At 48.7% G+C, this 19244-nt stretch overlaps 1 protein-coding gene across 6 annotated transcripts in view; it reads left to right on the top strand.

The window, feature by feature from the left end:
* Window positions 1-18317, top strand: part of Mical2 (microtubule associated monooxygenase, calponin and LIM domain containing 2) — a 137603-nt gene extending 119286 nt beyond the window's left edge. For 3 of the 6 annotated variants that reach the window (XM_041666905.1, XM_041666902.1, XM_041666904.1), the window contains 4 exons: window positions 9279-9386; window positions 10657-10843; window positions 12734-12822; window positions 14399-18317. In XM_041666905.1, the coding sequence (XP_041522839.1) occupies window positions 9279-9386; window positions 10657-10843; window positions 12734-12822; window positions 14399-14797 (783 nt within the window). In that variant the 3' untranslated portion in view covers window positions 14798-18317. The remainder of the gene's footprint in view (window positions 1-9278; window positions 9387-10656; window positions 10844-12733; window positions 12823-14398) is intronic. The other 3 variants (XM_041666906.1, XR_005975788.1, XM_041666907.1) reach the window with 3 other exon arrangements.
* Window positions 18318-19244: the final 927 nt, after the last annotated feature.

Here is a 19244-nt window from a genome sequence, read left to right as displayed (position 1 = left end):
CGCCTCCACCCCCTGCCTGTTCTGAGATGTTCTCAGGCTCCATTTGGCCAGCACAGCCAAACATCTGGAGATGGGCTTGCCCGGGATGAAAGTTTGTTAGATATTGTACAGCAGTCCCCAGTCCGGTTTAGGCTTTGTGTTAGTGCATGCATCTAGCAGAACGGCTTGAGCCTGCGCTACCAATGTCACGCTCACACAGAAAGTATCCATCTGGGACCTGGATGCTGAGCCCTGCCCAAGTACTGAGAAAATAAAGGGGAAGCTTTGGACCCCTTACTACAGTTCGGACAGAAACAGCACCCCGTCATAAGAATAATCACATATTTAATATGTAGAGCTGTGAAATTGGGCATGCCTGGCCTAAGTACATGGCAATTTCACACAGTAAACTTAATACGGTACTATTCATGAATTTTGTGAGCCGTAGAATGGAGAAGATTGCAAGAACAGAGAGAAGCCTGCAGAGGGTTCAGAGGCAGTAATGGGAGACCTGTGTGGACGATTTCACGTGACTACTTTCCTGAATGGAGAGCTAGGGTGTGGTAGGAAGTGATCGGCATGTATAAGGCAGGCCTGGCATGAAAAGAGAGGACAGAATGTCTGGTGTCACCTGGCTCTGAGATGACATGTGTAAGGCTGGACAGAGAGTGACAGCGGCACACAGCACGGTCAGTGTGTTCAGGAATGTGAGCTCCTGAAGAGAACACCCTGTGTTCTCAAAAGCAGTACAGGAGTTAGCTTGGCAGAAGAGAGGCCGGAATGAACTGTGATTTAGTGGATAGTGAAGTGTTCTGTGAACAAGAATGAGTTTGGCTCTGTGGCACATTCTAGTCTCCAGAATGAGTGAGTCCCAAGCCAAAGTGTGCTCTGCTGAACGTAGTCTGCTGGCCTGGCTCCTGCTGAGGCCAGGGTGCAGGCTGGGTGTCCCATCTGTCGGACTCCTGTTTGGCTCCTGGGTTGTTGAGCTGATGCACATCCAGCTTCATGCTATCGTCTTAGCAAAGGGTTCCAAGTTGCCCCTTGTTTTGTAACTGGTTCTGTTCCCGTGGACACCCCTAGCACCATCTGTAGGGGGAAGTGTGTAGAAAGAATCTCCACAGACAGATGAAATCTTATTACCCAGCCCCCTCCCAGGTTCCCCACATGGGCATGAAGCTCCCCCAAAGACCAGGAGGGAACGACACAAAGAGACAAAAACACTTCTGATTTCCACTGCTACTGAAAACTCAGGGGAAAGATATCAACACAGCTGCATCCCGGCCAGTGTCAGCCCCTTGGCCAGCTGTCTGTCTGTCTGGTCCTCTGTTCTCACCCCACCCCCAGTGTAAAGAGGTCCTGGTTCACATCATAGAGAGCCGTATACGTGGAGACAGACATTTTTGTCACCACCATTAGCAAGGTCTCGGGATAGACTTCCTATCGAGGATGCTGTTTCCTGCTGTGGGGAACATCACTTCCACCCTTGATCTCGGCGGGATGACGGGGATGGTGGAGGTGGTCAGGGCGCTGGGCACAGGCCATGCAGGGACTCTACTGGTTAGCCAGAACCACCTTGCTTCTCCCTGCCTAGCCTTTCTCCTGCTTCCTGGGACCTTCAAAACTGAGCTTGTCAAGATCTGCCCTCTTTTCATGTCTGATTTTCTTTACCCTCAAGAAGTCCTCTCTGTCCTCTAGGTGATAACAGAAGGTAGAGCCTGGGGTCTGGTGGACCCTTGTCAATAGTAAGCTTAACCCTATCGTGTTATCCCAGAGCCCCCCACCCAAGGCCTTTCTTGTCAGCCTTTCAGACAGTTTTTAAAACAAGGTCCCCCACTAAGCTAGTTAGTGAAACTTCATTTACCCAACAAGAGTTTATTAAACTCAGTTTGGATACTTTCAGGCTCTTAGCATAGGCACCAATAAATCAGAGATAAGTCCCTGCAGTGTGTAGGCCTCTGTTTCAGTAGAGGAAACACCCGCATGAATGTGACGTATAAATGAGTCATAGATGTCACAAGATGACATGAGACTCACCGTGGAAGAGTTCAGCACTAGCAGGAGCCCAGGGTGCTGGCAGCAAAGAGCACTATAAAGTGGCATGAGCAAGAAGGACTGCTCTGTGACCGGGAAAACTGAGCATGGGCAGATCAATACGAAGACAGTGGTTTGCCTGGTCTACAAGAGCTAGCTCCTGGACAGCTATGGCTGTTACACAGAGAAGCCCTGTCTTTGGGGTGGGGGGAGAAGAAGACAATGGTTTTCTGGGGTTTTTATAATTGTTTTTATTGAGCTATATATTTTTCTCTGCTCCTCTCCCTTCCTCTCCCCTCCCCTTCTACCTTCTCCCATGATCCCCATGCTCCCAATTTACTTAGGAGATCTTGTCTTTTTCTACTTCCCATGAAGATTAAATCCATATATGTCTCTCTTAGGGTCCTTTTTATTGTCTAGGTTCTCTGGGATTGTGAATTGTAGGCTTTTTGTTTGTTTGTTTGTTTTATGTCTAAAAGTCATTTATGAGTGAGTACATATTATATTTGTCTTTCTGGGTCTGGGTTACCTTGCTCAATATGATGTTTTCTAGATCTATCCATTTGCCATCAAATTTCAAGATATCATTATATTTTTCCTCTGTGTGGTACTCCACTGTGTAAATGTACCACATTTTCCTTATTCATTCTTCAGTAAAGGGGCATTTAGGTTGTTTCCAGGTTGTGGCTATGACAAACAATGCTGCTATGAACATAGCTGAGCACACATCCTTGTGACATGATTGAACATCCTTTGGATATATACCCAAAAGTGGTATTACTGGGTCTTGAGGTAGGTTGTTTCCTAACTTTCTGAGAAATCGCCACACTGACATCCAAAGGGGCTGTACCAGCTTGCATTCCCACCAGCAATGCAGAAGTGTTCTCTTTACCCCACATCCTCTCCAGCATAAGTGTCTTCAGTGTTTTTGATCTTGGCCATTCTTACAGGTGTAAGATGGAATCTCAGAGTTGTTTTGATTTGCATTTCTCTGATGGCTAAGGATGTTGACCATTTCTTTAAGTGTCTTTCAGCCATTTTAGATTCATCTGTTGAGAGTTCTCTGTTTAGGTCTGTACTCCATTTTTTATTGGATTATTTGTTCTTTTGATGACCAATTTCTTGAGTACTTTGTATATTTTGGAGATCAGCCCTCTGTCCAGTGTGGTGAACTTGGTGAAGATCTTTTCCCATTCTGTAGACTGCCGTTTTGGAAGGCAAAGGTTTAAGGAGAATCTTTGGTCTTTAACTCTTAATATGTAGTCGACTGGTCTCTCTGAACCAGATAAATGGGGCCTGGCAGAGTTACCAGCCCACAAGTTGTGACCATGGGAAGCACCATACCTGGGGACAGGCTGAATGGAATTGGCTTGGAAATGGTCCTGCCTCTGGAGCTTTGCTCTTTGTTTCGGTGTGCTTGATACCCAGGCCAACCTTGGTCATATGATGGTTGTATAATTGGTACATTTGAACAGCTTCCAACTTGTTAGTCACAGGCCAATGTGTCTTTCAGTTGTGGCTGGGGATAATCTGGGAGCTCTTAGAAGTCATCGTGGCATGGCGGGTATGTAACTGTATTTCTCTGGGGTTTGGTTTTCTCGCAGTGCCCATGCTCAAAGACCACTGGCATTCTCACTATGAGTCCATGAGAGGCAATCAGGGATGGAGTTGTGAGGATTCAGTTGCCAGCCTCTTGGATAGAGGCTAGATACCCCCAGCCTTGCACCTACCCAACCTTTCCCTCCCTCCCAACTCCTCATCCTTAAGTCACCAGCAGGCCTTGTGCAAAGTCTACATCATCTTAGCCTCCTCTGAGGACGGGCTTGGCTGCCCCTTACAGCTGATGCTGGCTTGATGATATACAGTGTCATTCCATCCTGATAGAGTGCGGGGCATCTCTTCCGAGAAGAAAACCTGGAGCTGGATGCCTACCTTCTCAAATGGTACCCTGAAGTCCAGATAGGTCTTATGAGGTTTCCTCTGAAGAATCAGTCCTGAGGCCCTCTTTGGTGCCACCCACCAGCAAAACCTTGGACTATGGGTTCCATGCCCAGTCTTATGGCCAACGCCATTTTCTCATCAAATCCCTATCAGTCAGTCATTTCTTTCTCTCTGAAAAGGAGAAGCCACGTCAGTTTGGTCCACAGTTTGGCTGCTGACATTTGCCAAGTTTGTTGAGCTCTTGCAAGAACAGGATGGTGGTGAATGTCTGTACAGCTGGGCCAAGGATTGCTTCCCTATGGCTTAGCCAGCTGACAGGCTGAAGAGCAATGAGTCCCACAAGAGGAGCTAACTCTGCCCCTCGGGGTGTCTGTGTGAAGACTAGACTTGCAGGATTTACTCTGAGATTTACGTATTAGAAGGAGATGCCATCAATTGGGCATGTTTTGGCTGGGCAACCTGTCTTGTATTAGCCCTTGTTAGGACAGAGCTCAAGGGCCCCTCCATCCTTGGCCTCTTCCCTCTGTCCTGGGGATAGAACTAGGCAACTCTGTAAAAGTCTGGTGTACATCCCAGTCCAGGATTATTTGAATATGCCAGTGCTGGTGTGTATTGGGGAAATAGGATGTTATTAAGTAGAAGAATCTGAGCTTAGAACCAGACTTGAATTTAAAGTACTACTTACTCACTGTGTGACTTTGGATCTCTCTGAGCCTTAGTTTCTTAGCCTATAAGCTGGAGCTATATCAGCTACTCCTTGGGGTGGTTAGAACATTGGAGATCCAACATATGCAAAATGCCTGGAATATTGAATAAATGTTCCCTTTCCCGATAGAAGAAACATCTAGAAAAAAGCTCATTTGCCTAAAACACATATTTCTAAAATGCCAATTATTTTAAGGCTTTCCATTTTATACCGTAGCCACTTAAGAACAAATGCCATCCTGGCTAATTTAGAGTCCAAAGGGATTCTGGAACCATCTGCAGAGCTATGAGGGCTAAATGCATGTGATCAAATTGGCGTGCCTGTCATTCCGGGTAAAGTTAGGCAGAGGAAGACTCCCCCAAGAGAGCTCACAGCCCCTTAAGGCTTGTCCTATCTCAGTTCTGAGCATGTCATTTCCAATGTCCTTATAGAAGACAGTATTAGTCCCTTGCTCTCCCCTTGCCTTGGGCAGAGACAAGGAACCAGATCCAAGGCCTGTTCTCTGTGGTTTTCTTATCAAGGGACTCCTCACTGTGGAATGTGCTTGACCCCCAGGACCCAAGAGACCACTCTAGCTCTGCGGTTTGACCTTTCCCCTTCTCACAAACGCTCAGCTCCAAACCTCTGGAAGCTTGAGTCTTGCTCCCAGATGGTCTAGCGTGGGCTTGCTTGATGCTCAGAACATGCTAGCTGGCCACAGATGACTCAACTCTGCAGAGAAGCACTGCCTGGGCATCTGCTGTGTGAGCTGAGTTCTGGGCCCAAGGTGGGGAAGTCCCACTGTTTTGACTCAAAGGGCCTGGCGGCCTGCATCCTCCTCCATTGCAGGCATCATATCTGTGACGGAGGAAGTGAGATGGCTAAGACAGGACACAGACATCAGGGATGCAGACTCGGGGAGTAGCTGAACCAGCCCGAGTCCAGTATGAGAAAGATTCCCACATCAAGAGACCTGGGCTGGAGAGGGTCACAGGCCTATGTGAGGCCTGTCTCTTGGTAGAAAGCTAGTCGCCCTTGTAGCCTCTGGAATCAATGCTTGTGATAATATCTGTGTCACTATGTTTGAATCAAGAGTGTCCCAGGAAAGACGAAGCTACACCACTCTTATTTGTACAGAAGAGAGAGAGAGAATCTAAAAACCAGAACTCAAAACTACGTGCATGACAGTGTTCCAGTCTCGCTGACTCCTTGCTGAGGAACTCTGGGTACCCAGCACTTGTGAGACTCCACCTAAGGGTTTTTGCTTTTTATATGTTTGTTGTCTGTATATGTCTGTATGCATGTATGCTGTGTGTGGGTATCTGCAGAAGGAGGCATGGATCCCCGGGAGCTGGAGTTACAGTTGTGAGACACCTGATGTGGGTACTGGGAATTAAACTCAGGTCCTCTGAAAGACCTCCTGCATTTAACCTCCTGAGTCACCTCTCCAGCCCCTACCCAGGTCTTTTAGGGTGCTTCCATTACCCTGCAAGCTTGGGAATGACCTCCCCACTTCCCAATTGGGAAAACTAAGGCTCATAGCAGAGAGATAATATATGTGAGGTTAGTCACATGTCATGTGAGATCCTGCCCCCAAATAACCAACCATTCTGTAACTCATTCTAATGAAGTCACTGAAAAATAGTTTGAATTCAGAAGGAACAGCAAATAGTGGAAAATATCCAAATGTAATTCTTGAAAATTACAAGACTATAAATTATATAGGAACTGTAAGACCAGTTCCAGGGAATCCCAAAATTGCTAATTCTTGGTGTTCTGGGGTTAAGTCATTGGATTGTCCAGTTTCACATTTCAATAAATGTTTCCCAGGCAGACCACCAGTGTTCCCCTCATCCAGCCCCCACCCCTACGGCACGTGTGGTTTGCCACTCAATGTATGTGACTCTTCTTGCGGGAAATGTGTAGCTCGTATGCTGTAGTCACCACCAGGATGAACTCTCGAAGGCTCTCCACAAACCATGCCTTTCATCGCTTCTGGGAACACAGGCCACCTGCTAACTCCCCAGCTGGAGAAAATGTGGTCCTCACGCAGAGACCGGGTTATAGTCTCCCTTTCACAGAGCCAAGAGAGTTGTCCTCCTGTCGAGAAGTAGAGTGAGTTGGATAGGTGGCTCAGTTAAGAGCACTTATCATTCTTGCAGAGAACCTGGGTCAATTCTCAACACTGTTGGTGGCTAACAACATCTGTAGCCCCAATTTCAGGGGATATGATGCCTTCTTCTGGCCTCTGAGCTACATGTACACACATGCAGGCAAACCCTCATACACATATAATAAATCTAAAATGATTTTTAGAAGGAAGATAGCTCCCAGTCCTCAGACTGATGATCACTTTCATGCTGGTCTTGAGTAGGCTTCAAGAGCCCTCTCATTCCTTGGGGCAAGTCTCCCTCCTTTGAGTGCCTTATGACCTCTATAAATCCCATTTATCGCTCAGTGATCTGGGATGGTTCCCAGTAAGTGGGAAGAGCATCCAGGAGACCCACTGCTGACTTAGTTGGCTCAAAATAAAAAAACTGGGTGTGGCCTTCATTTTGGACATTGCTGTCTCCTGACACCCTGCCCAGCTGCCAGGTGACTCGCACAGCTGATTTGAATAACCGAACAGGCTGTGACCATCCCAGTGTGTTTTAGGGATACCACCAGCACCCACACAGTCCTCTGCAAGCTCCAGTGATTTCTCCCTAAGACAGGATTGCTTAGAAGTTCAGTGACATAAAGTGCTTATTAGCTAAGCAGTTAATAAGGTCTCGTTAGACATTCGGGTTTCTAGTCTCAGACAGTACAGGCTGAATCTTGGCTCCATCAGAAGGCAGATACTGTCCGTGGGTGTTGTGACACACCTCGTCTCCTTTCTGGGAGAGTGATATGGATCCAGTTCTCATCACAGGAGTCTGGGCAGGCGCTACCCAGGGGGAAAGTTAGTCTCCCTCCCCTCTTTATTTTCAAGTAGACTTTGTATTCTACAGCCTCCATCTGAGGGTCAGGATTGAGGGCCGCACCAGGGGACAGAACATCAGACAAGCAATGGCTGATCATCCTGAACCAATACAACTGAACCTTCCTAGAAGGAGCCAGATTGTTTGGCTTGTGCAGGCTCCTAGAAGTGGGAAGAGGTTGTATCAAATCAGAATTCTAATCTTTCCCAGGCTAGACATGAGGGCAGGGACAGGACTGGGGGAGTGGGGTGGGTGGAGGAGGGTCAGTGCCTGGCCTGCAGCCGTTGTTCACAAGCACAAGCTGAGGAGGCCCAGCCTACACCAGAGAGATCGGAACCCCTTACCCCAGCAGCCTGCAGCTATGTTCCTTATAGTCCCCAAGAACCCTCCTCACATGGAGTGACTACCAACCTGCTCTCAGTAGGACAGCTTCTAGACTCGCCAGAGGTGTGAGGGTCTCTGTGACCGTCTCTCCTGCCTGCTCAGCTTCCTGTATGTTCACCCCCATGGTATCAGCTATGTCTGGGATCTGAAGCGTTAGCCCCAGATGCTGGGGTGGTCCTGCTCCAGGAGCTGGGGGTCCAAGCTTGGTTGCAGTTCCTTAGCTCTCCTGCTTTGTTCTCAAGCCTGGCTGTTAGCACATTAGACGTGGCTCCCAAGAGCAGTCTAGATTTGGATGGCAAGCATTGTTTGATCACATAAGACTCAGTGTTTCTTGAGGCAACACAATGTACTAGAATCCTGGCAGCCTCGATGGCTTACTAGTTCTGGCCGCTCTTCTCAGCGGTTGAATCTGGAAGGCAGCAGGTCTTGGAGCCTCCTCTCAAGAGCCTGGGGATCACAAACAGTACATCTGGCCTCCTGGGCTATGCATTATTCACCTCCTGACAGCAGACAAAGCCTTCTCAGTGTGGTCTGTCAGAGCTGCTGGGGAGGGAGGGGCCTAGTGGGACTTGGCTGGGCCTGGATGTGTGATTATGCCATCCCCTATTCGAGCTGTTCAGTGATGCTGGTCTGTAGCCACCACTCCAGAGCTGCCTTCTGACTGCTATGCTGAGCAGGTCATGGGGTGGGACTCAGACCTAGCTCCTCTCTACAAGTTTCCAAGACATGCCACAAAGCAACGAGCTCTTGGACTTGGTTCACTCATTTAGGAAAAATGCAGATCTTTGCATCTCAGAACATAAACCCTAGACCCGTTATGTACAAACTCCCTCCCCAACCCCTGGCTATGGTTTCATTGTCTATGATTTTATTGTTGGTTTTGGGATTTGTTTTTTATGAGTTGAAAGCAGGATCTCATTCTATAGTTCAGACTGGTCTAGATGGCACTCTGTTGCTCAGGCTGGCCTCAGATCCACAGCCATCCTGCATCAGATTCCTGAGTTTTGGGATTCTAGGCCTGTGTTACTGTAACTGGCTCTATCTCTGTGATCTGGCAAGCTGATAGGAGTAGAAATGGGGGCTTTTTTTCCTTTTGCTACCATCAGTCTGGGAGTTCTTGCCTTCTGTCCATTTCTATACCTCTGGTGTCTGCTCCAGGTTATCTGGTTTACCTCTGGAGATGCTGTGGTCCTGCCTTCCTCCAGGCTGGAACCCTCTTCCCCTCGCCCGACATTTCTGCTGGGTGCTAACTGCCTCTCTTTTTGTCTGTTTCCTCACCTCTGCTCTCTCTCGGCTAGCTGACAGTAGGGAAAGTGTCCAGTGGAATAGGGGCCGCGGCTGAAGTGCTAGTCAATCTGTACTTGAATGACCACAGACCTAAGACACAGGCCATCTCTCCAGACCTGGTAAGGAAACGCGCGGTCAGCCTCTCCCTGAAGGTGTTTGCCCAGCCTCCCCAGGGCAAATATGGGAGAGGAGTCAAAGGGACCAATAAGGGGGTGCTGAAAGTAGGCCAGAGCCAGCAGAGGCTGGGGAAGCTATATTTCTTCAAAGACTGACTTCGCTCGGGTCCTTGTGGTTCATTTTCCACGCAAGACATGCTCGCTGCCATCTGCGACTTTCAGGATCTACTCAGTATCAGGCCTGCAGGGCTATTGTACAAGTCCCCATGTTCAGCATTTAGTGTCCAACCTGAGTAGACCTAAGTAAACCTGGGAACTGAGACATGTGTAGCAGGACGAGCACGTCTTCCCTCTGACTCTCTCTCGCCCTCCTTGCTCTAAGTGGCATTTTGCCATCAGCAACACTGTGCCCTGATTGTTGAGCTCGTTTCCTTTGGACTCACTGACCTGGAATTGCCCAGCATCAGCCTGCTCCAGCCCTTCCCTTCCCCATTGCTAGTGTGGAGGGAATCGTAAGACACAAGCTCCCTTTTTCGGCTCTCTCTCTAATAGATCTGAAGTCACACCCAGTGACCTCACTTGACCCCTGTCACTGCAGGGGCAAAGACATATAGCACACCATCTCGTGGTTTCTTTCCCTCTTGCTGCGATGGACTACCCCGACAAGCCTAACTTCAGGGGAGAGAGTTTATTTAACTCACAGTTCAAGGCACAAGTCCATCATGGCAGGAAGTCAAACAGGAACTTGAAGCAGGTGGACACATTGCGTCCACAATCAGCAAGCAGAGAGGGTTAGATGCAAGCTTTCTGCTGTTCTGTCTGCCGTCCAAGCTCCTAGCCAGAGAATGGTACCACTCACAGTGGGCAAGTCTTTCCACCTTGGTTAGCTAATCAAGGTAATCCACCACAGGCTTGCCCAGAGCTCCCAGGTGAGACTAGATTCTGCCAAGCTGACAACTATCACTGATCATCACACAACATCATTGTGGTACCCATTGACTTTTACCCTCTGGGACGGACCGCAAGAAACAACACAAGATAGACATATTCAAGCAAGATGTCCACTCGTTTAGATCAACCTGGCGGAGAGCCCCTGCAGGGGTGGAGGCTGTGGGGAGTGTGACTTCCGGCCCTTGCTCTTGTCTGCAGTGACATAAGCAGCAGCCAGGAGCCCTGAAGATGCTGTGATTTGATTAAGGATTTCTACATCCCTAGGCCCGGCCTTTAAAGTCATATTCAGCCCTAACACATTGTTCTTTTCTCCTGGCCCTAGGAATCCGTGCGAAAGGCATTTCCCCTGAGCCTGGGCGGCAGCGACACCTGCTATTTCTGTAAGAAGCGCGTGTTTGTGATGGAGCGGCTGAGTGCCGAGGGTCACTTTTTCCACCGCGAGTGCTTCCGATGCAGCGTCTGCACCACTACCTTGCGCCTGGCTGCCTATGCCTTTGACTGCGATGAAGGTAACCCTGGGGACCGAGACGACAATGGCCTCTGTCTTAGTTGTGACTTTGCTCTGGGAGGCTGTAGGACTTACCAACAGGAGTATGGTGTCATCAGGAACACTGCTTAGGGAAACTGGAAGACCCTACACCAGAAACAAAGCCACCAGGCACAGTGACACCTAATGTCTGCTGAGGGCCCTGACTGTCCCACTCAGCTCCATCGCTATCCATGGTGCCTGTGAGGCCAAGATAACCAAACCTAATGAACTGTGTGACATGCTCAGAATTATACCTGGCATGAAATAAGAGCTTAATGAATGATGGTGTGCTAATAAAGTATGTGGAGCCAGGGGGGTTACTCAGGAAGCTAAGTGCAATCTTGCATCCATGAGGACTTGTATCCAGTTCCTGAACCTTTGTTTTTTTTTTTTAAACTTATTTAATATTTATGTATACAGTGTTCTTACAGCATGTATGCCTTCAGGCTAGAAGAGGGCACCAGATCTCATTACTGATGGTTGTGAGCCACCATGTGGTTGCTGGGAATTGAACTCAAGACCTGTGGAAAAGCAGTCCGTACTCTTAACCTCTGAGCCATCTCACCAGCCCCCATGTTTTGTCTTGTTTAAATGGGACCAAATGTGGTAGTTCATACCTATAATCTCAGCCCTCAAAGGAGGAGAGGCAAAGTCAGGTTGGTCTCTGGAGTTTGAGGTCAGACTGGTCTACACAGTGAGCTTCAAGCCAGCCTGTGGTATATAGTGAGGTTCTGTCTCAAAATGAAATATAAAAGAAAGAGAGAGAAAAGCAGTGTGTGCTGGGGCATGTTCATAGCCCTGGCACTGGAGAGGCAACACAGGAGCATCCTCAGGGCTCTCTGACTGGCCAGCCTAGGCTGGTTGGTACGTTCCAGATCAGTGAGAGGCCCCTTCTCAAAACAAAAGCAGAAAGCCAAGGTAACAGTGCCTGAATAGCTAACTGAGGCTGCACTCTGACCCCCCACACACACACACACATACACATACCTGTATAAACACACACAAAGTATGAATTCTAAAACTGGCCTCAAAATTTGCACCTCTTTGGGTAAGTGGCCTACCAGAGCTCATCAGCAAAGAATTATGTTCACTACACAAAGAGATCCCTTTCAGTTCGTCAGCCTTTGATATTATACTGTCATACAGACTGTGGGGCGCTGTGACATAGTGCTTACGACTGTGCGCCTTAAAGCTCTCCTACCCAGAGTGGGTCCGGGCAGTAGTACCTGCTCCCTGCATAGCCCTGGAGCTGCTACTTAGATTCCTGCTCAGTTTCATCATCTGCAAAGGAGGATAATGGTAGGACCTGCGTGGATGCTACCCACCAATGATCCCAGCACTCTGGGGGCGGAGACAGTAAGATTCTGAGCTCCATACCAGCCTGGGCTGCGTACAGGGACTCAGCCTCAGATGTGGGATGATAAGTTGATGAGTTACGTTATATGTGAAATGGTTTCCCCATTATCATCATCACTATTATCACCACCATTTTTGTTACTGTCACAGAAGTAGGCAGCAGTGCCCATCCTAGAAGGTACCCAGTGGTCTTGGGCGGCTGCTGTTTTACCCAGCACGTACCCTGCCTGAGTCTTTTCTCTCATCACTGGCCAGCTGTACTGACCCTCAAGATCCCAGAAAGGACTGGGGAGTTGATACTTAGAGCTACCTATTTTTCTCCCTGCCTTGTGAAGAAATCTAACTTCTGTTTGGGTAGCTGGTGCCATGTTAGGGTGAGCGTACAAGCTCCTGCTCGTGTCTGAGCTGGACTGATTTCCATGGCTGTTGTGTTCTGACTGGCCAGGGGTGAGCAGTTATTCCCGTGATCCTGTCAACAGAGAAAAACTGTATGAACTTGTATCTCTTGTCACAGGCAAATTTTACTGCAAGCCCCATTTCATTCATTGTAAAACCAACAGCAAACAACGGAAGAGACGGGCAGAGTTGAAGCAGCCAAGAGAGGTACGTCGGTCTCCGCAGTGCTGGGAGAGCAGGGGCGATCTCTTCCCCTTGTGGAGGTCTCTAAAGGCAACCTCAAAGTTAGAAGGACTTCTCTAGCCCTGAAGGGAGAGAGACTGCCCCTAAACACTTACAAATCCCCTTCTAGAATATTTGTTTGCCTTAGTCTGCTCAGCAGCCTCTGGGATTGGCTCTGTTTCAGATGCCAGCTCCCTGATAGGTGATAGCTTCCTCTGAGAAGTTAAAAAAATGCTTGTACACGTGTCGAGACTGAGCTGTATGCTGAACTAGGCAAAAGCCTTGTGGTCCCTCTATGCCCAGGAGGAAGGCCAGGTTTCCAGGTCCCGTCCTAGGTATGGTTTGTAGTAGTGCCCCCTTCTGGCAGCTCTTGGGATGACTCACCATGACTCGAGCTTTCCTAGTGATGCCTGCTGTCACAGGCTTGCTGCAGGAAAATGCGAGAGTAGATAGAAGACACTAGCATCACCGACCACTTCCTGGGACAGGCTGTTACTTGCTCCAGTTGACACTGTGGCAGTTGTTCAATGCGACTGACATTTGGAAAAGCTGCATTGTGCTCTGTCGCCTCTCCTCCCAGATGGGCCCTCTCTGAGTAGACCCCACCGCTAGAGCTTGTTGGGCTTCTTTGCTGGCAGCATATCAAGAGCAGTTTTCTGTGATATTGGAAAATCTTTTAAAATTTTTTCCTCATTTTTTTCCTACATGTATGTCTGTGTACTACATTCGTGCCCTTTGCCCATGGAGGCCAGAAGAGGGTGTCAGATCCCCCAGGGACTGGAGTTACAGATGGTTGTGAGCCACCATGTGGGTGTTGGGAATCAAACCCATGTTTTCTGGAAGAGCAGCCAATGCTGCTGACTGTGGAGTCATCTCTCCAGCTCCTATATAATCTCAGCACTTGGGTGACTGAAGCCAAAGGGCTGGAATTTGAGTTTAGTCCAGTCTACATTTGAAGTTCAAGGCCTCTCTGAGCAACCTAGTCACACTTTAACTCAACAAAAGGGAGGGGAGAAAGTGGTGAAGGGAACGCGGGAGGCTGACAGTTCAGGAGTAAAACTTGTTTTGGTTTTGGATTGAGATAGGGTGGCCTCAAAGTCACAGAAATCCCCCTGCCTCAGCCTCCTGAATGCTGTGATTAAAGGCATGTGCCACCACACCTTGCTCAGGAGTATAATTTCTAATACTATTAAAAGATTATATTTGATGCAATAATAATAATCTGCTTCAGTAGCTCCATCCTGTTGGGCCTTTACACTATTTAACAATTTTATCTTGTACAGATTTTTACAATGAATATATTTGTATACAAATCTTAATCCCTATTTCTAATTATTCATGTACTATATAACAATACAAGTAGGTATGCAGGTCAAAGGGCATGCATATTTGGAAAGCTAGTGCATGGTATGGTAAATTTGCCCCCTTTAAAACAAGTTGCGGCCACTTTCAGTACCAATGTGGGGGCCACCCCAGTTAATTCCCCTGGCTCAGCCTGCTGTGATGGAGGCAGCCTCTGACACTCTTGGACTAAGTGCTCTTGCTTTGCTGTCTTTCTCAGGAGGAAGGGACATGGCAGGAGCAGGAAACCCCTCGGAGGGATACTCCCGCGGAGAGCTCTTGCGCAGTGGCGGCCATCAGCACGCCAGAAGGCAGCCCTCCAGGTATCTCCACCTCCTTCTTTAGGAAGGCACTGAGCTGGCCTATCAGGCTGACAAGAGGCCTTCTCGACCTGCCCCAGAGCCTGCTTAGGTGGATGCAGGGACTCCTGAATGCTGCTGGCCACCATGTCAGGGACAATTCTCACAACTACTGCTTCACGTTTGAGTTCCTGAGCCTGGGGCTGCTGCTCCTCTGGGCCTTCTCCGAGGTCCTGGCCGCCATGTACAGGGAGTCTGAGGAGTCCCTGGAGAGTATCCGCAGCTGGTTGCTCAGGTTCATCCCGGTGAAGCTGCAGTGAGGCACATACTGCCCCACAGTGCCCTAACATTTCCAAGTGGAGACTGCAATATTTGTAGTTTGCTCTGGCTCTGGCCAGCATCCATAACCAATTAGCTCCAAGCCAAAGAGTCCCACATCAGCCACCTCCTCCTGGCTTTGACAAGGTTGAGCATCTATTCATGGTGCTAGGACCAGGGACAACATGAAGGATTTTTTTTTTTTTTTTTTTAGAAAACAGCTTTGTATTGTTTTGTCTTTTCATACCAAAGCGAGCCATTTTTCCAGGTTTACATTTCAATTTTTAACTTTTCATAAGCCAAAAAAGAAAGCATTATTTTTCTACAAGTATCAATACTTCTAACTGTTTAATTTTTATCACCAGTTTTACAAGACTCTCAAACTTGGCAATGAGTTGAGATTTGTTGCTGCCAGCAACGTTAATGAGTTGAGACTTTAGAGTCACAAAATAGAGCCAGCCCTAGACCAGCGCCTTTTGATTTTTGCATACAGATGCCACCTGTTCACAGTGGATGCTGCGCTTGTTTGTTTGTTTGTTTTCAAAAATGCATATATGTAAAATCAGTAAGGTTAAGAGAAATAAGTAGGAGGTGTAGAGCAAACCAAAATTAACCAAAGCACACAGCAGTGTGTCAATGGTATCTATCCTCAGGGTCAGGGAGAGGTATTTTACTTCTATCTTTTGAAGTCAAACAGTAGCTTAAAGGCTCCCTTATGCCCACCAAGTCACAGCCAATAGCATAGAACCACAGGGCTACTGCGCTGCAAACTTACATGTTCCTCCCCACTAATGGGTACTACAGCGAAGCCCACTGGCACTTGGCCCCAAATAGCTCACAGGCTGATGTGATGCTGAGGACAAACTTTTTCAAATGGTGTCATTTTCACCTCTATCAAGTCCTCAGCCCAGGCTTCAGGCTGAGCCAAAGCCACTCAGGTCCATTATGGTCAGGCTGTCTCCACCTGGTGTCCTTTGAACTGAGGGTACTTGCTGGCCCTGATCAGAGAGCCTTGCTGGTGGCATCCTGACTGCTCAGGCACATGGCTGCCTTGTGTATGTCACCCATACAGTCAGAGATCCTTCTCCTAGTGCTCCAGAAAAGAGTGTCTGGTCTTTGGGTGGCTTTGAACCCATAAATGTTTTCTACACTGGGTGTCTGGAAAAGCCTAAAGCTGTCCCCACCCAACTCTGTGATGCTCAGCTTCTGTAGCAGATTGAGCAACTGGAGGGTCAATAAGGGCCTCCTAGGTTCTCAGGGTCTCCACATTCACGGAGTGCAACTATGGACTAGAAACTCAGGGTCTCTACCGTCACTGGGGACAGCTGTGGAGAGCTGTGGCCACTAGCACTCCCTCCAAGACTAAGAAGGACTTGTTAAAGACAAAGCGTCTTGAAAGCTTTGACGTAAGGTTCTGTAAGGTGGAGAAAGAGGGGTGCATTTCCGGAGACTCTGTCCTGAAGTCCTGGGAAAGACAGGGTATGGCTGTGATCGAGTCTGTGGGAACCAGCACCTCTGACCTTGTTGGAACTATTGCCAGTGTAATGACGTACATTGTATTTGCCCTGCTTCTAGCTGGGGATTTAATGGTCAAGCATGATGAGAGAAACCCTTGGGTCCTATTATGTTTCATTATGCCACATGAACTCTTGAGGTCATATTATAGTGATTTTCTCCAGCTCAGGGTGGGCTGAGATGCTCTGTGGAATGCTCTGGGAAGCCAGAGTGAACTCTCTAAAAAAAAAAAAATGTCATTTATAGCCATAAGGAGGCTGGTTTGAATTACTCTGGTAGACAGGGTGTGTCTGTCTACCAGACTTCAGCTTGTGTTGAGACCTTGAACCTTCCTGGTGGGCAGCAGCAGGGGCGGGTTCTGGGAGACAGATACTCCAGAAATTCTGAATTTGTCTCGAGGTTGAGTCTGAAGCCCCAGAGTATAATGGAGACAGAGGGCCTGGGAGGCGGGGGCGAAGGTTCCTGGGAACGTTTGGGGACAGGAATGGGGATCTGTGAATATGCAGACACTGTGTACCCACTCTTGGAAGTGGATGGCTGGGCACCACCAGGAAGGTCCGTCTCACCTCATCTGGGGGGTGGGGGGGACAGTGGTTGCCCTGTTTCCACCTCCAGTGCCTTTTCCTCTTGTGATTTGGGATTGTCTTACTCCCTCGCTAAGTCCTCCTTTCTGTCTTTCTCTTTCCAACCTCACACTGTGGCCGCCAGTGCGTTTCAGCCTTCCAGTCCTACACCCACTTCTTGGCTGACACTCCTGCTCTAAGGTGACTCATTTTCTTGGCAATTTTCCGAAAGAGGTACTAACCCCTACCCCGCTTTCCTTGCCCGTCCTCTGCACCCTCTGCGTCGGTGGTACTGGTAGCACTAACTGTGTCTTGCATACTAACGGACTCTCTAAGGCATGAGTGGTTAACAGCATGGGGTGGGGGTCAGCTTGGAAGCCGTGTTCTGCCTCCCCTTCTTTGGAGCCCAGCCAGCAGCCTGGGTCCACGACAAGTGCATGCCCCCCGCGCCTCCCCCACTCCCGCCACCACCCTGGACTGGCCTCTATGCATGCGCTTTCTCCATTGCACCTTCAAAGCCTCTTATCTTCTTGGGAGGGTTCACCATGATTGTGAGACAATACCGTGTAAGGAAGCCTCTGTGGCTTAGGAAACATTTCTGCTTAGTGGCCTTCTAAAAAGAACAGGCGTAGGGATATCTTCTTCTGTCACTTCTAATACAAAGATTCCCAAAGCCTTCCATTGGAACCATAAGTAACTCAGTGTGGCGAGGTTTTAAAAGTATACTGGCTCCCAGACTCTGTGTGGCCAGCTTGCCCCATGCTCTGTGCTATGCATATAATGATGTTAGCAGCCCCTTCCTGTTTCAGCAGTTAGTCCTAGGGCCTTGTATGCCTTTCATCTGTCCCTGGGCTCCTAAGTCCCACTGGTTCATAAGCCTTAATCAGAACAGTCACAGTCACAGGAAAAGGGCTGGCTTTCAGAAAGAGCTCAGGCCAGCCACTGTAAATGTCAACCTATCTAAAGCACATAGTCCCTCTGTTCATTTACCTGGAGCAGCAGGATGGTCATGTGCTACTACAAAAAGCTACTCTACTACGGAGAGCAGAGAGTGGGCGTTGAGTCTAGCCCCACATCCTCGGGCCTGAGTCAGAGTGCATCCCGCCTGTAGCTAGAGCTACCCTGCCCTTCAGCTTCTGTCGGCCCTGCATGCTGCACTTGCTTGCTGCATTGGCGCAGTGCCCAGCCAGTACAAAGCCCTCTCCTCTCCTCTCTTCTTCTCTTCCAGCATTCCCCTCTCTAAAATGTCAACCAAAGAGAGCCCCCCTTGCTCTCAGCCTCCCTAGCTAGCCTCCTCCCCCTCTCATGGCAAGGCATGTCTGTGACCCTAGAGAATTCATTTACAGTGCCATGTGGAACCCTGTATTTTACACAGCAAGACGATGTTTAGGTTTATTTATGATATTTTATGCTGTAAATGAAAATAAATATGGTTCTTTATAAAGCTCATCGTTTCCTCTCTTCTTTGCCATGGAAGCTTCTAAACCTCCAACACAGGCACGGGTTTAGGGGAGCCATCTCTCCTAAACTGCTGGCGGGGCTTGCACTTGTGGTGACCCGGGACTCTGTGGGGCTGTGCCAGGGCAATCTGAAATATTACCCAAGGTAATATTTGGAAACATGTCATAATACTCTGGTGTCAGGCTTTGGGGTCTCTTCCTTAAAATGTGTGGTACTTTGGTGTTCTAGATGCTGGGCAGAGGAGGACAGGGCCAGGGTGACCTCAACTCTTAGGATCAGGCTGTGTTGGCAGCTGTCTGAACTGAACCAGTTTCCCTGGCACCTGCGGGTCATGGCTGTGTAGGAGGGCTTTACCAAAAGCCCCACCTATTTTGGTTCTCATAGAGGAAAAAAAATAGTTTTTCATGGTTTGCACTGATCTACCCAAGTGATGGGCGAAAGGTAAGGAGGAAAGAGTGGGCATCAGTCTCTGGAAGGCAGTGAACCAGCAGATATGCACTCGGGTTGCCCTGCACTGTGAGGTTCTGCCCACCTGGCCACTCTGAGCACAGTGCCCAGCAGGCTCTGCCCAGCTTCACTCTGTAGAGGAAGACTTGGAGTCTCCCTTGGCTATCCGGGATGGTGACAGATCTCCCTGGGGAGGAACTTCTACCATTGCCAGACTGGATGTGGTTGGGCTTCTGATACTGGCATAAAAGTCCTCTGGGACTATGAGGGCCCTGACATCTCCCAGAGAGCACTTCTGGGATTGCACTCTCTGACTCAGTTGCTGGTGCTTGTATCTGCCTTCAGAGCCACCTCTGGTTGTGACTTGGGGCCCCTGTCTCCTCTTCTGATCAAGGGAGGCTACTAGGGACTAGAGATCAGGTGGAAGAATGGGCACATAATGTATTCCTTTATCTATGTAACA

The sequence above is a fragment of the Microtus oregoni genome, unplaced genomic scaffold (assembly GCF_018167655.1).
Source record: "Microtus oregoni isolate MIOR12 unplaced genomic scaffold, Mior012 000016F_ref0000370, whole genome shotgun sequence".
Taxonomy (NCBI): Eukaryota; Metazoa; Chordata; class Mammalia; order Rodentia; family Cricetidae; genus Microtus; species Microtus oregoni.
This window is presented reverse-complemented; position numbering and strand designations above follow the sequence as displayed.